The following is a 16,105-nucleotide window of genomic DNA, read 5'->3' on the forward strand; positions in this document are numbered from 1 at the left end:
AGGAGAGATTCCAATTCAAGGAGAGGCGGTTGGAAGGACATCTCACCCTGCCATGCAGTAGTCAGGGAGGAAGTGGGAAGTGGCCACCTAACTCCTGGGACCTCTGTCCCTACCTGGGGTCAGGAGTCCTCGTTAGGGAGGCTCTCCTGGGTCACCTCGGCCCAGTTGCTAAATCCCTGGACCAACCTTTTACTTGGTTCCTCTTTGAAGCCTCAAGATCCTGACCCATAAGCCACCCTCCCAACCTTCTCCCAACCTAAATGATCTTTGCACATCATGTTTCAAACCTGGAGTCCTTCTCTGCTGCTTTTCCTTCAGTGACTGAATCACATACCTCCATCTGGACTGGTTTTCTCCACACAAATCTTCATCCTTCCTCCACATCCTTGGATAAGTGTTCGGGAGAGGGAATTCAATCTTTTTGTCCCACCTACTTTCTTCAGAAGAAGGTATGATGGGTTTTTAGAAGGATCGCTCTCATTAGACTCATTTATTTTTCTCCCTAGGTTTTTGAACCATGAATGCTTCAATCTTCCTAATACTTCTTTGCTTGGGAATTGCCTCCGCTGCTCCAACAGCTGATCACAGTTTAGATGCAGAAGCAAATAAGTTTATCTCGATTCCCGGAACTATACTTGGCGTGGTAGGTACCATGTGAAACTGTCCAGAGGGACCCTGAAGGGAAGGGTCCATGATGTTGGGGGTTTACAGCAGAGAGTAGCTTCTTCAGACCAGCTCTTCCCAAGGCCATAAGTTCATACACACACACCTCTCCCTCCCTGCCCCCCCCCCCTTGTTACTGACACTATAGGGCTTTCATCCCTGTTGTGTGGGTGCTGGAGAACAGCTCCCCGACCTATAAACCCTTCCCTGGTCCTGGTTTCTCCTCCTCTCTGTCTGCAAATCCCCTTGAGGAAGGTGAGTTAGTTTGAAATAGAATAAACATGATATGTTATATGTTTGCTTTTAGCTTAAAGATATACTCACAGGTGTGCTCAAGACGGCCATCGGCAGCGTGGTTAAGACAATTGTTGGGGGAAAAGCACTGAGCTTGGAGACAGTAGCCAATGCCCCCGCTGATGAGGTGAGTGTGACATGGTTGGCTGGACTCTTGTGTCCTCTCCTAGTTTATTAGCAAAATCATCTCTTGCTTCTCAACACGCTATTTCCTTTTCCTTGAAGATCGCTGCAGAATTCCAGGCAGGAGATGTACTGATCCCAGAGCCAGAGGCACAGAAAGTGGAAAGAGCCGCTGTGGAGACCCTCTTATCCATGGGTTTGGGAGAGGACGGCTATGGAACTCCTGCGATAAGGAAATAGCTGTTTGGAGCTGCAGCCTGGGAATTTACAGTGTGGCCACCCTGCTCACACCCAGGGTCTGGATGTGAGATAAGGACTGAACATTCGTATACTCAACTCAAGTACCGGCTTTGATTTCTCAGGAGCCCCTTATAAATAACCACTAAAGTTGAGCCTTACAAAAGCTCACCCCACCACCTTTGAAGCTATAATAGGTTCTTGCTATGTGCTCTCTCCCCTCCTGTTGGTTTGTGATCTGAGCTGGAGGGCAGCACCTACCCCCAGCACTCTGTGGCTCCTCCCTTCCCCTCCCCCAATTATGGGACCTGTAACTAATAAATCTTTGACTTTACTTCTTTTGTGTGAGTTCATTCAAACTGCGCTTTCAATAAAAACCACACCACAGTTTTCATTTCTCCAAAGTGGGAGCTGGGGGCTGCGGGAGCTGCCTGCTGACCCGGGGGTGACATGGCTCCTCCTCCAGCAGGTCATAATCCGCATGTCCCTCATTTAATACATCAGCTCTGGGCCCAGCACACCCCTGTGAAGAACAGGTGTCACCACATACAGCAGCTCTCTCTCCAAGGGAAATCAAAAAGAACCTGCCATAAAAAATGCAAAAATCCTACCATTTGTGTCAACACAGGTGGACTGTAAAGGCATTATGCTCCATGAAATAAGTCAGCAGAGCAAGTAAAATACTGTATGATCTCTCTTCTGTCTGAGATCCAACAAACAATCCAAGAAACTCAGAGAATCAGAAGTTAGACTTGTGGTTACCAAGATGGAGGTGGGGACAGGGAATTGGAGGAAGGTGGTGAGAGGCAGGAATTCCAGGTGTCAGACAGTCAGTGTGTGGAATGGAACGTACAGCATGATGACTGACCACCACGGCTGCCAGGTGTAAAGGAAAGTCATTAAGGGGGTAAATCCTAAGAGATCTCATCACAGGGCAAAACATTGCCCTTTATTATTTTTTTCTTTTCTTTTTTTTTCTTATCTACTTGAGAAGATAGATGGTAGCTGAGTCTAATGTGGTAATTATTCCACAGTATATGGACACCAAACCATCACAATCAATAGCTTAAATGTATGTAGTCACATGTGTCAGTTATTTCTCAATAAAACCGGAATAAAACGTAACACATTTTAATAAAATGAAATTGTGTCCTTTCTAGGGTAGACTGTTGACCAATATGCAGTTCGCCCTTGGAGACTGAGAGCTTTTTCATTGGTTTTCTTGGTCAGTGTGGCTCTCATTCAGTTGTTAGTACAATGGGTGCCCTTGAAGGACAGATGTTCCGGAAGAGTGGAAACTTCCTTTCCTGAGTGAGCAGAGCCTGGCTGCCATGCTGCCTAAGGGATGACGCCTTCCAGGGTGTGAAGGCCAGTGGAGGCCTGGACTCAGCGCTACGCTCGCCGTCCCCTGCATGGTAAGCAGAGCTGCTTATGTCCCCCGTTCCAGCTCTGCTTGGGAACTATAAACACGTTAAAAAATTATAGATTGTGGAATCTATACACACTGTCAGAACTGCCATTAAAATGTCTTACCTTGTTCAGATTTCTGTTTCAGTGGTGACCATATAGCTGTTCTTACTTCTATGTTATGTGGAGATATCCATCATATTCTATCTATCATTCAAATTTCTCCAGATGAATCATGTCTTATGACCAGGTGAACCAAGAGTGTCTCAGTGAATAGAAATGAGCTAATTTTTCAATTTCAGAAAAGCATTTCACCTCCTGGGATACTTTATAACCAATTTGACTTAGAAAACTTTAAGCTGCAAACTGGACCTCCTATTTCACATTAGGTTGGTGGTGGTAATCAAGTGTCTTGCCCTTTACCTTTTAAGGATAAACCTTGAAAATACAGCCCTCAGTATTCAGTGTGGGTTCTCCCTCTGTGGGTTGAGATTCAAACCAGATTACCTGCCGGTTCTATAAAGAAGGTAAGATATTTATCAGAACAATTGGGAAACCACCATGACATAAAGCTAGATGGACTCTTCGGTATGTAGAATTCAATGCAGAATGTTTTAAGTGTGTGGATTTAGCATATTTGTAGATGTAATATTTGTGCCTTATGTTTCCATTTGACATTACTTGAACCATATGTCCCTGATTTTAAGTGTTTCATAAATAGAATTGGCCCTTGAACAACATGGAGTTAGGAGTACCAACCACCTTTGCAGTAGAAAATGTGTGTATAATTTTTCTTCTTACAAATCTATACTGAAAGCTTACTCATGGCAGGAAGGAAGCCTTACTAGGAACATAAACAGTCAGTTAACACACAGTCTGTATGTCACATGTATTACAATACTGTATTGTTACAATAAAGTAAGCCAGGGGAAAGGAAATTTTATGAAGAAAACATAGGGAAGAGAAAATACATTTACAGTGAAACTGAGAGTCAACAGCAAGCATGTTCAGGTGTTAGATCATAGAGTCCAGGGGCACAGGCATGGGCTCTCACTACACGCTTTATATGCTGTGATTGTCACACAGCTCACAGACGAGGACTGAGAAAGCATGCTAGCCATGTTCTGAAGGCTGCCCATAACGCAAGTTCCAGGGGAAATGCTCCCAAGTACACTTTGCTTGTGATCATGGAAAAGCTGAGCGAGCTAAGTGCAATACAACGACACCTGAAATAATAACACGGGTCACAAGATGTCCACTTCCTGGGTTTCACTTTAAGGTGACGTCACTGATGCACACCTATGAGATATGTTTCAGAATCGTGGTTCTGCAGCCCAGCAATTCTTGTTCTCAAACTCTAACTGTGAGTTGCTGATGTGCTGCCTTTTTGTGAAGCAGGAGAGATAACCTCAGGGTCTTGAAGGGAGTTTAGGTGTTTGCCTTGCAGAGGACTGCGTGTCTGTAAGGGAATTATGACCAGTTCCTGACACCCAGGAGCCTCGCTGCACAAATGTTACCTGTAACCGAGAAGCACACTCCCCTGGTTCCCTGCACTCCCCTCCCTTACTCCCCGGCTGAGGGAACACTCCCTGCCTTTGCTTGTGGAGGAAAGATGACATTGGGAGATCTTTCCCTCTGTCCTCTCACTTTGCCCAAATCAAATAAACCTTTCTCTACCTCCAGGCACCTGGGTCTCTTTGTTGCACTTACTAGCACATTGGCACACGAACCTATATTTTGGTTGGTGATTTAGTAACAACAGGAATTGCTAGTATAGAAAAAAAATCTCACTATAAGGAGAACACACAGTCCAAATCCGTGTTGTTCAAGGGTCACCTGTATATTGAAATGGCTACACAATCTGATTTGATATACCTTTGTCAGTGTAAAAAAAAAATGTCCGAACCCGCAGAGAACTTTTACAAAAGTCTATTTGAGCCAAACGGAAGGCATCTGCTGCAGAACAAGATCTCAAGTGCTCCAGAGAATAGCAGGCTTGCAGGTTTGTATGCATTTGAGATTAAGGAGGAAACATAAGAAGACTACATGGAGGTGGGAGAAGCAAGATGGGGATACGATACTAGAATAGTTACGATTTTGCGCTGTCTTTGAGGGTGGTCAGCGTTGGAAGGAGGAGTCTGAAAGGGGGCATGTCAAAGGTGTGTTAACCTAGATGCACAAAACCAAGGCATCTTGATTAAGGCAAAGATAAGCCTTTTACTACAGAAGTCATGGGCCTGGTGTGTGTCTACACACCATGACCTTTCCAGGTAGGAATTTATGATCAGATCACCTTTGAGATTACTTTCCATAGAACCCTTTTTTTGTCCACATAAGTAAACAATTAAAGCTAACAAATGGAGAAACATATGTTTTAGCCTCCTACTTTCACACAGACACCCTTCTGACCACCTGAAGGCCAGGTTCCGGGTTAGAATTCAGATTCCTCGGCATTAGATGCCACTTTCCCCTCCTCTTCCCAACCCTGGCAGCCTGCATGCGAGATTCTCACACCCACAGACACTCTGGGCCTCATGTCTGCCTACCAGCCACACCACAGGCCACAAGCGTTGGGCAGGTACAGGAAGTTATTTAAAGGCATGAGCCAGAATTTAGGTAGCACCATAGTCCCAATTCTCCACTTCCCTGGTGGTGTTACTGCAGTGAGGGCCTGACCATGGATGGACTTTTGTGCTTCTTTTCCAAAGAAATAGATATCCTCCCACCTTCAGAGAAAACCAGGAGCCAACCCAGTGTCTTCCTCCTGCGCTCTCTGCATCAAAACCACAGTCCTCATTGGAGAGCACACACCCTTAGCTTGGTGGAAGCTGCCTCCCAAGACTCAGATCAGCCAAAGGACTTGTATGCATGCATATAAGCCTAACCAATGGACACAGACACCAGGGGGGTAAGGGCATGAGTGGGGTGGTAGGGGGGCAATGGGGCGATAAGGACACATATGTAATACCTTAATCAATAAAGAAAAAGAGAAAAAATATTTTTAAAATACTGCCTAAACTTTTCTTAGTTACTATCTAATAAAACAGTTCTATACTTTTCAAAAAATAAAATATAAAGACTCAGTAGTGCTGACACCCGCTCTGCTCCGCCATCTGGTGGTCACAAGTGAGAACACGCCAACCTGCAAAGTGGGGAGAGATGCCAGAGACTTTCTGGTGTAACCTCTGTATCAAAATCTGTTGTGTTTAGATTCTCCAAGGCTCATGGTGAGCAGGATGAGGGATCATCCTGTGGAAGGGGGCAGAAAGTCCCAGCCTTCAGGGGAGCTGTGACTTTGCTGTATGAGCTTGCTCAGAAGTCAGTGGGGAAAGTAGCAGTGGCTCAGCTGGAAGAGATCAGCAGGACATCAGTGTCTCCCAGAATTTAGAGCTGGAAGCAATGGTCCTGTCAGGTCTAAGGTCACCCTGAGATGGAAAGACAGGTATTTATCTGTGAACTGCTCTTGCCTGGGTCACCTCTGAGTCAAGTAATTGATACAACTCTTTTATTTGAAAATATATTTGTTATTGATTTCAGAGAGGAAGGGAGAGGGAGAGAGAGAAACAATAATCAGAGAGAATCATTGATCAGCTTCCTCCTGCACACCCCACACTGGGGATTGTGCCTGCAATCCCGTACATGTGCCCTGACTGGGAATTGAACCGGGACCTCCTGGTTCATAGGTCAATGACCAACCACTGTGCCACGCCCGCCAAGCTACTACAACTCATTGTTGCTGGGGATATCCTTTCTTCCCTCAAGTTGACTCCTAGTCTAGAGGGAAGCGCATCACACAATCGCCCTGCAGTCTGATGGGATCACAATGGAGAACCACGAGTGGTCTGAGCCTCTGAGGAGGAAACTTCCAGCAGAGACCACAGCAAGATAACTTTTGTGGGATGCACAGAAGCTAAGAGGCGAAAGCACAGGGGTCATCCTGAGCAGGGGAGAAGGGACCCACCTCAGGCTGCCTGTCACAGCCCCTACAGGCCCTTGTTAATGAGCTAGGATCTCGGAAGGGCTCAGTGATTGAGCATCGACCTATGAACCAGGAGGTCACGGTTTGATTCCTGGTCAGGGCGTATGCCCAGGTTGCGGGCTTGATCCCCAGTGAGAGGTGTGCAGGAGGCAGCCAATCATTGATGTTTCTCTCTCTCCTCATTGATGTTTCTATCTCTCTGTCCCTCTCCTTCCTCTCTGAAATCAATAAAAATATACTAGTATTAAAAGCACTCATGTTCTATATGTCTGCATGTTCCCAAGACCATGGACTGGGGCTGGTCTAGACCTTTCTGTTCCTAGCACTGTGCTTAGCACACTAGACACCCTCCACAAATGTTGTTGATGAATGAATGAGTGAGTGAGTGAGTGAATGAGTGAGTGAATTATCTGGTGTTGGGGAGACTCTTTGATCGCCCTGTAGGACTGAGAAAGAAGAAAGTGGGAAGGTTATTGTGCCCCACATCCCCTCCTGAGCATTCAGCTTGGCATCTACTGACGCCCATGCTCTGTCGCCTAGTGCATCCCAGTGCCCTTAAGGACCAGGCCTCCACAAAGAGGCGAGGCGCCCCGGCCAGCCTGACAGGCTGACAAAGGTTCACTTTTAAATTAATTGCTTTACAGGATCTGCTCCATCTGGTTCTTGATGCATCAAATGCAAGGGAAGTCAGGAATCTGCAGAGACACAGCGTGGAGGTTGCCGGGGGCGGGGCTGCCCGTGGGAGCAGGGTGTCCTTCCGGGGATGCAAATGCTCTGGAACTCCACAGCAGTGGAGGTTGTACGACACTTAATGTACTAAAAGCCTCTGAATTGTGCACTTTAGATGTTAAAATTTTGACATTTTAAATGGTTAAACATGTTATGTGCATTTTACATGAATTTGTAAACAAAATGTATGTGCAGCGTTGGTGAGAAGCACAGCCGGGAAGGCTGCAGCCCAGGGTGCTGAGCCCTGAGAGGCAGCGGGCAGTTTGCCCAGCGCCTTCCCCTCGCCTGTGACCCCGGCTCTCCCCCGTCCACGCTCCCAGACGCGGAGGACTCCTCCGGCCACGGCCACGGCCCACGGGCACCCTCACCCGAGAAGCCAATTGGCGAATGGCAAGGCCTCGTGGGCCCAGGCGGGCGCTCCGCTCACGAGCCCTCCTTGGGAAGCTGGCTGTGCTGTCCTCGCCCACCTTCCGCAGACACGATTCTGGGGATTCACCCCCAGAATCGCAGGGTCGCCTGTCCTGCCCCAGGGACACAGCGCAATGAGCACCAGGAGACCATGCAGTCTGAACCCCAGGTCAGGGAGGAAGTTCCGTGGAGATAAACAGAGACCCTCGAGGGGTTTCTGGAGACGGCAGCTGGGGGCTTTGGACCTTGGATGCACTTTCTGAACCTGCTATCACCAAGCGCCGTGTCTGTCCCCAGTGGGAAGGAACTGCTTTGAAGTTTGTGTTCCTATGTATTTGTGTCTCCAAAGAAGGCTGTCTGGGAAGCCTGTGGGGCAGCGACAGCAATAAAATAGGAATTTGGGGAAGAAATAACAACAAAACGGGTTTATAATAAGTGTGATTATAGTGTTGCTACCACAGTGCTAATCCTGATTGAGCACCGCCTGTGTGCCAGGAAGTGACACCTCGTTTTGTCCCACGTCTTACTGAAGCCTGGGGGACACGGCGGCTGCCCGGGGTCACTCAGGGGGCAGAGGAGGAAGCGTGCTTCCTGAGCCACTGCTCATTGATGATGCTCATCGCTCCTGAGAGGGGCATTTTGGTGCACATTTTCCACTTTCCACTGTCCTTTTGGCTCAGTTTGGGGATGTAAGATGGGTTGGACCTTCTCTGAAGGCAACAGTTTTTCAGATTTAATGATTAGGGTGTGGTCCAGGCCAGTGTTTCTAGTTCCAGGTCAGCTTCTCCAGCAGTTCCTGGTGTCACCCCTAGAGGGAGGCAGTTCTCTTCCGCTATGAGTTAAGGTTAGTTACTAGGGTCTGAACCAGTGTTTCGAGTGGGGTAGGAGACCATGTATGTGTGCCTGTGTGTATATGAGAGAGAGAGAAAGAGAGAGAGAGAGACAGACAGACAGAGAGAGACAGAGACAGAGAGCGGTAAAGAGATCTATTCAGATCTGTGACCTGAAATTTTATAAATCTCATTGCATATGGAGATTATGCCGCAGGAGCCCTGGAGCTAACCGAAAGGAGCCACAGTTCAAGTGGCAGACGGTTTCCCCTGGAGGAAGAGCTTTTCTCTGCTGCTCAACCCTCACCCTTCAGGAGCAATGTCTCCATTCATCTTCCTTCACATCTCCACTCATTTTCCACATGCGGAGGATCTGGAAGAAGATCCTGGATAAAATGTGACTCGGGGTGGCCAGGTTACCAGCAAGTCGCATCGTGTGCAACAAAGCCCTCAGCCAGTGCTGGGGGGACGTGGGTCAGGGGCACGTGACAGAGAGTCCCCTGCTGACAGTGTGCGCTCGCGGCCCTGTGAGCCCCGCTGCGGTCAGCACAGGGACACAGCCGGTGTCCTGGGAGGAGCTTGTCCTGTTGTCTCGGCTCCTTTCGTTCAGAGCTGCTTTCCAGGTCCAACCTGCACCTTCAATGTCAAGGCAACTCACGTGGGACCAGCTTCTCTGAAAGGACTGTGTGTGAAGAGGTCAACACTGCTCTTTCTTTGCTTTTCAGAATCGCTGGCTTCCTGTCATCTCAGAGGAGTAGCTCTGCTACCAGAAGGAACTGAGGGGGGGAAACCCTCTAAGTACGCCCCTGCTCCTGGGAGCTACTGTCAGCCTTCTCTGGGGAAGCTCACCTCCGCTGTCTGTGGGCACTTGCCTGAAAGAAAGTCCCCTCGGGCACTCACAAGACTGAACAGTCACAGGTGCCAGAGAGATGTAAGAGAAGGCCAGGGCACACCAAAATGCTGTCCAACTGGCAAAGTTGCTGATTTCTTGGGGGACAAAACCAAAACCCAGGTAGAAGCAAGAAAGGGGCAAAAGGCAGGCGTGTCTCATTGGATTCTCACCACTGAGGGAGGTTGTATCCTAAACCCATTTCAGAGAAAGTATCTGAGGCTCAGAGACCTATAAAGTGTGTCTGCCTAAGGCAGAGACCTGAGCCGGCGGCCTGGTCAGCTGCAGTGTCTGTGTCGGAGAGGGCAGGAAGGAAAACAATGGAATTAGCTGCCAATACTGAAAAATTAAGAGCCCTAGCTGGTTTGGCCCAGTGGATAGAGCGTTGGCCTGCGGATTGAAGGATCCTGAGTTCAATTCAGACCGAGGGCACATGCCCGGGTTGCAGGCTCCATCCCCAGTAGGAGGCATGCAGGATGCAGCCAACCAATGATTCTCTCTCATCATTGATGTTTCTATCTCTTTCTCCCTCTCCCTTCCTCTCTGAAATCAATAAAAATATATTTTTTAACAAAGAGAAGAAAAATTAAGATATTTCACTCTAGCTAGCCAGTTTGGCTTGGTGGATAGAGCACTGGCCTGCGGACCGAAGGGTCCCGGGTTCGATTCTGGTCAAAGGCATGTACCTCAGTTGCAGAATCCTCCCCGGCCCAGGCTCTGGTCAGGGCAAGTGTGGGAGGCAACCAATCGATGTGCTTCTCTCACATCGATATTTCTCTCTGTCTTTCCCTCTCTCTTCTATTCTCTCTAAAATCAATAGAAACATATTCTTGGGTGAGGACTAAAAAAAAGAGAAAAGTTAAGAGATTTCAGCATAGTTTGGCTTCTTGTGAAAAATTGGAAGTTCTGGCCACATTGGCTTCACAATCTTGCCTGATGCCAGTCAGTGGGGAGGAGAGTGGCCCCCTAATGCCAACAGGCCAATAGACCTGGTGTGGGTGAAGCGAGGCCACCCCAGCCTGCATTTGCCCAGGACACTTGGTGGTCTACCCCACCCCGCTTGTCTGACTGACACACACACACACTCTCTCTCTCTCTCTCTCTCTCTCTCTCTCTCTCTCTCTCTCTGGACAGTGGCTGAACCGGGGTTCACGGTGGAAGGAAACACCGATGTCAGTGGAGGAATGAGGGTGCAGGAGACCGCTCTGCTCTCACCGGAGAGGAGCAACTGGGAGCAAGGGGCTTCTCCATCTGTGCCTGCCAGCTTTTACCACCAGGGGGCAGGAGTTGGCAAAAAATGTTTTCCTCCTAGAATCAAGTTTCCCTGTGAAATTGTTTTATTAATACCAAATACAAACCAGTCCCAGCCTTTTATCCTCCCAAGAGAAACAGTTGGGAGGTGCAGGAATGCCTGTCAATTACCAAATCCGACCAGTTCTCCATCGACAGGTAGCAGTCCACAGCCCACCTGGTCACGGAGACAAGGTTTGAGCCTGACCATGGGCATCCCACACACAGGTTTCATGGCTCAGGGAAATAAATGGCTGAACCCATGCTTGGGAAACCCCGTGCCTTTTGTCAGACTTGCACTAATGATGTGCGAAGAAATACACTAAAATACCACTTTGGCATTGAGTTCTTTACATTTCTGTGTTTGCCTGCACCTGCCCGGAGCTCCACATTTTTTTCTCCTCAGCCCCTCAGCCCCTCGTTATGTTGGGTGTCCCCATTGTCCATGTCTGCAGTCTGAAATCTCAGGGCTGGAAGGGGTCAATGGGAGGAAAAGGGGACATATGTAATACGTTCAACAATAAAGATTTTTTTAAATAAAATGCACCAGGGCCAGCATGAGAGCCGCTTGTATCTGCTCGCCCTCTCCCACCCGAATAATTTGGCCTTTCTCTTTTCTCTTTTTAAATTGTCATAGCTTTCTTTACTCCATTGTGTGATTCAGTGTTTTGTTTATTAGTTATCATTATTAGGGTTTTGGAGGGGGTTCTTTTTTATTTTCTTATCCTTTGTTTTTCTATGGCATGATTCATTTCAAATAATAATAAAAGTCCTTGTTTATATTTTTATTGTTTGTATTAATAAAACGTATTTATATTAAATAAAAGTGATTGTTTCTATCAACGTGGCATTGCTGAGCATGAAGTACCTTCATGATGCTGTGCAACCAGCACCACTATCTGGTTACAGAATGTTCCCTCCCCTCGAATGGAAACCCTCACCCTCACCAGAGCTGCTCACTGCCCTCTCCTCCGGCCCCCGGCAGCCCCAGATCTGCTTTCTGTCTCGGCTCCTTTACTGATTCTCTACGTTTCCTATAAATGGAATCTTACAGTAGGTGCCTTTTTGTCTGCTCACATACTTTGGTTTGTTTTCTTCTGAAACAGCATTTTTGTTATTTGGAAGGGAAATCCCAGATGGATTAGAGATTAGATGTAAAAAATGAAGGGAGGGGGAGTGAGGGGAGAGGGAGCCCTTTTAGGAAGAGTGAGCATCATCTTGGGGTAGAGACCACTGCGCTAAATGTGACCCCGGGGCCAGAATCCAGTGAGGAATGGCTGGCTCTTCCTGTGCCCTAAAGGAAAAAGGAGAAAAATGCAGACAACTGGAAAGACAAAGCCCAAGCTGGAAAGCATTCTCACAGCCCAAGGCCAGAGAGAGGTGTCACCTCCCTGTGGTGCAGACAACTCTCCAAAGTCGGTGTTTTCTAAGGGGACAGAGGGCCAACACAGGCACTTCCAAGGGGAGGCAGTGCACACGCTAGTACATGTCAGAGATGCCCCACCTCCCCGATGGGGACACCCACACTGTCAACACTGGGGGAGGGCACTGTCCCCATCCGGTTGGCAGGCTTCTGGTCTGAGCTGACCAGCCCTGGGGACAAGGCCCCGCAGATCCCCGGGGGGGAGGGGAAAGGCCCCCCTCTGGGAGAACAGTGGGCAGGACCCATCCAGGTTCCACAGGTGCACCCCTACACCAGGCAGGGCTCACCCTAGGAGGTTACCCCACACAAGTTCTTGCACAAATACTTCAAAGATGTCTTTTTGAGACCACCCAGCAGAGCACTGATGAAACAGCTGGAATAAAACCCACACACTAATGAGCATGGAGAGGGGATGGGATCCACCACTCCTGGCCCACATGGGCGAGGGAAGCTGAGCCGCCGCTCAAGGGGGTGCAGAGGTCTCTGCTGCCAGACAAAGACCTCAGGGGTCCTCTCACGTGAGACACGTGGACCAGCCTTCCGCATCCAGGATCCCACCTGTCAGACCACATACATGAGATCTCAACAGGCAGACGTGCATTTGTGAACCTGAGTCTGCCGGTGACAGAGAGAGACAGACAAGAGGCGGAGCCTGAGACATACCCACCAGGCCACACATGATGGTCACCTCTGGGGTGGGGCTTGCAGATCTCTGACCTTCTCCTTGAAGTGATGTCTAAATATTTATAATGCATCTATGACGTTCATAGTTCTACAAATATTGAAGTCATTTGTTCAGTATTAAACATTCATCCCTCATCTATGGTATAAAGTGCATTGCTGCAGATCCGAGCCTGCCACCTGGCCCTGCTGCGCCATCTGGTGGGGAACAGTGAAGACACAGGTCCACCCGCCAGGAGAGATTTTAGAAACTTCTGCCGGTCACCTATAGCAATTGGGTTCTGTTCAGATTCCTCACGTTCTTTGTGAGCAGGAGGAGGGTGTTACCAAGCCCAAAGAGGGTCTGCCCACCAGTGCACCGTGGAGCCAACCCTGAATGCTGGGTTTGCAGTGGAGAAATTAAAGCAGTTTATTGGCAGTGCCCCAAGCCAGAACAGAAAACCTGATTAAAACTGCATTTCCCAATCCCTTTTTAAAAAATACATTTTTATTGATTTCAGAGGAAGGGAGAGAGAGAGGAAAACATCAATGATGAGAGAGAATCATTGATGGGCTTCCTCTTGCACGATCCCTACCTCTAGGATCGAGCCCGCAACCTGGGCATGTGCCCTTGACCAGAATGGAACCCAGGACACTTCAGTCCGCAGGCCAATGCTCTACCCACTGAGCCAAACCAGCTAGGGCGGAATTTCCCAAAGCTTTTGATCAAGGATTCTTAAAGGCAAAGATTTCGAATTAGGGGCTAGGCGTCATGGGTGGAGCTGGTTGGCTAGTTCTTGTCTAGCCTCGGCAGTTTTCCTTAGTCTGATTAATTTAGCTCCTGAGGTTGTCTTGCCTGGAGCCCGCACAACTGTGGTCAGGTGATCTAACCGGGTTGAAGAACCAGGATTCTGTAAAAGATCTCGTGATTGTGTGTCAGTGATGTTATCTTTAAAGCAAAAGGCAGAAACGAGGCATCTTGTTTAAGCTGTCATTGCTTCGTGCTTAACTCATTCCACTTTTCTATTGTCTCAAGCAAGATGTCTGCTTAAACGTTTTTCCTGGAAACTTGCTTTGCAGGCAGGCCTTACGGCATGACTCACCTGCTTTCTTAATCTTTGACCATAAGCTACATGACAACCAAACCAATGGAAACCTGTAGTTAAAGCCTGTACCTGTATGCCTGGGCACCGGATCTAATGCCTGAACATGTGTACTGCTCACTGTGGGGTTCAGAGGGACCTGCCTGCAGGAGAGGTTAGAGTTTCTCAGAAAGGAGAGGACTCAAGTGTATTTTGTTCTTCCTCACCTTTCCAAGACTGTGGCGGATTCTGGGTACAGAGAAGAGGTTCGGTTTACCCTCCCAAGACAAGGAGGGAGGGGATGAGGCAGTCCGGCCCAGGCCCGCAGCTCCTGGGGAAGGGGAGGGGAGTGGGGTGGCGGGAGAAGATGTGCAAAGGCCCAGGTGGAGGAGCAGGGGGGACGGTGGGACCCCTGAAGCCCCTTTACCTGCTTTGGTTTGAAAGCCTTTACCCACCTGCCCTCTCTCCTGCCTGAATGACAGGTGAGCACGGGTGAGTGTGTTTGTACGCTCAGCCTGAATGGAGGACCTCATAAAAGCCGAGCTCTGAAAGCAGCAGAGCAGTATTCTCCTGGACGATTAGTTCTGGGCAAACAGCATGTGAGCTTGTGACTGATCCTGGGATGAGCACAGGCCCCGGGATGACGGCTCAAACCGCGTGTCTGAGACACATTGCAGTCCCTGGGGACATGCCACCCCGGGCAGCAATCCGCCTCATGTGCTTGGGACACAGGCGGGGCTGAAATGAGAGGGGCCCCGTGTCCGTGAGAGTCCGGAGCAGGGGGGCCTCTCCTTGCCTTTCTGCGGCAATGACTTAAAACCTACGTTAAGTCAAGATGCTCCCGCAGCAGCAGCATCGCCCTGGAGACCGCGCACTCACTTACTGGGAATGGCTCTCTTTGCACACTCCCCGTGCTTGGAACTCACTGAACTCACTGGCTGACCTTGCTTTGAGATTCTGCCCTCAACTTGCAAATCTCTGTTTATCCCGTTCCCTCCCGCCCCCCTGTTCTGAGAGGCACACCACCTCCCCTTCAACAGCCGGCAGAGGTAGGAGGAAGACCTGAGGGTGATCTCAGTGTTTGCCTTGGCCCGGTGCCTTGGCTGTCACAGCTAAACATAAGACAGGAAACTCCAGTGCGGAGTGATGTTGCGAGCGATCCAGGGCTGGAGCATGACAGGTTAATAAGAACAATAAAGTAAAATAAAGACCCTGGCAGCTAGCACAGCCATGAGCACACGGCAGGTGCTTAGTAAGTGGCTGCTGAGTAAGGTAACACACGTTTTAAAGTAGAGCTACACGTCCACGTGGATGGGAATCTCATAAAATACCATCTCACAAGCAGTTTGTTGTGCCCAAGTATGAGAAGAATTATTTTTAAATGCATCTGCCCTCATAGCTAATACTCTGATACTGACACACAGCTTAATTTTTCATTGGCTATATGTCAAGTCTGTTCTTTGCTCTCAAACATTCACAGGGGGTGCAGTTTGAAATGCTACCAGGAGAGTTTATTCCCTCCACACCTAGCGAGTTCTCCACACTGCACCCCGAGCTGCAGGTCCCCAGCTGGGTCCAGGCCACTTGAACACCGGCCCCTGCCTGTTGAGACCCAGATTGGAGCCGGGATAACGCAATTTCTCTGAGGCTCAGTTTCCCACCTCTGATCATTTTATGAGCTGATGGTTATCTGAGGGCCTGGGCTGGTGTCTGGCACAGGGAGGCACTCAGAAAAAGGCACCTGGGAGCCTCTCATGAAGTTCCTTTTCTTACCCTGAACCCGTGAGAAGTAGCTGGTCAGTGTGTGTGACCTACAGCAGTGTTCTTAAGCCCACCTCGCTCACCAGTGCCCTGGAGGACTTGTGCCAACATAGATGGCGGCTTCGCCTTCAACTTCTGACTCAGCAGGTCTGGGGGTTCCCAAGTGTGCTGCAGCTGGTGGCCTGGGAACCCCACTCTGAGAACCACTGGCCCTAAGGAACTGGAATTAAAGTCCATGTGCATTTTGCTCTCCAAAAGTCAAGTGTTCCCTCAAGCTCCCAGAGCAAAGCTGGCCTGCAGCATGGAGAGAGGAGCAGCGTGCCTCAGCAG

At 49.0% G+C, this 16,105-nt stretch overlaps 1 protein-coding gene across 2 annotated transcripts in view; it reads left to right on the top strand.

The window, feature by feature from the left end:
* LOC307111506 (uncharacterized protein) overlaps positions 1-1,485 on the top strand; it is a 32,643-nt gene extending 31,158 nt beyond the window's left edge. For both annotated transcript variants that reach the window (XM_079791483.1, XM_079791484.1), the window contains 3 exons: positions 507-643; positions 971-1,084; positions 1,183-1,485. In XM_079791483.1, coding sequence (XP_079647609.1) covers positions 518-643; positions 971-1,084; positions 1,183-1,320 — 378 coding nt within the window. In that variant the 5' untranslated portion in view covers positions 507-517 and the 3' untranslated portion in view covers positions 1,321-1,485. The remainder of the gene's footprint in view (positions 1-506; positions 644-970; positions 1,085-1,182) is intronic.
* Positions 1,486-16,105: the final 14,620 nt, after the last annotated feature.

Source organism: Cnephaeus nilssonii (assembly GCF_951640355.1).
Source record: "Cnephaeus nilssonii genome assembly, chromosome: 14".
Lineage (NCBI taxonomy): Eukaryota > Metazoa > Chordata > Mammalia > Chiroptera > Vespertilionidae > Cnephaeus > Cnephaeus nilssonii.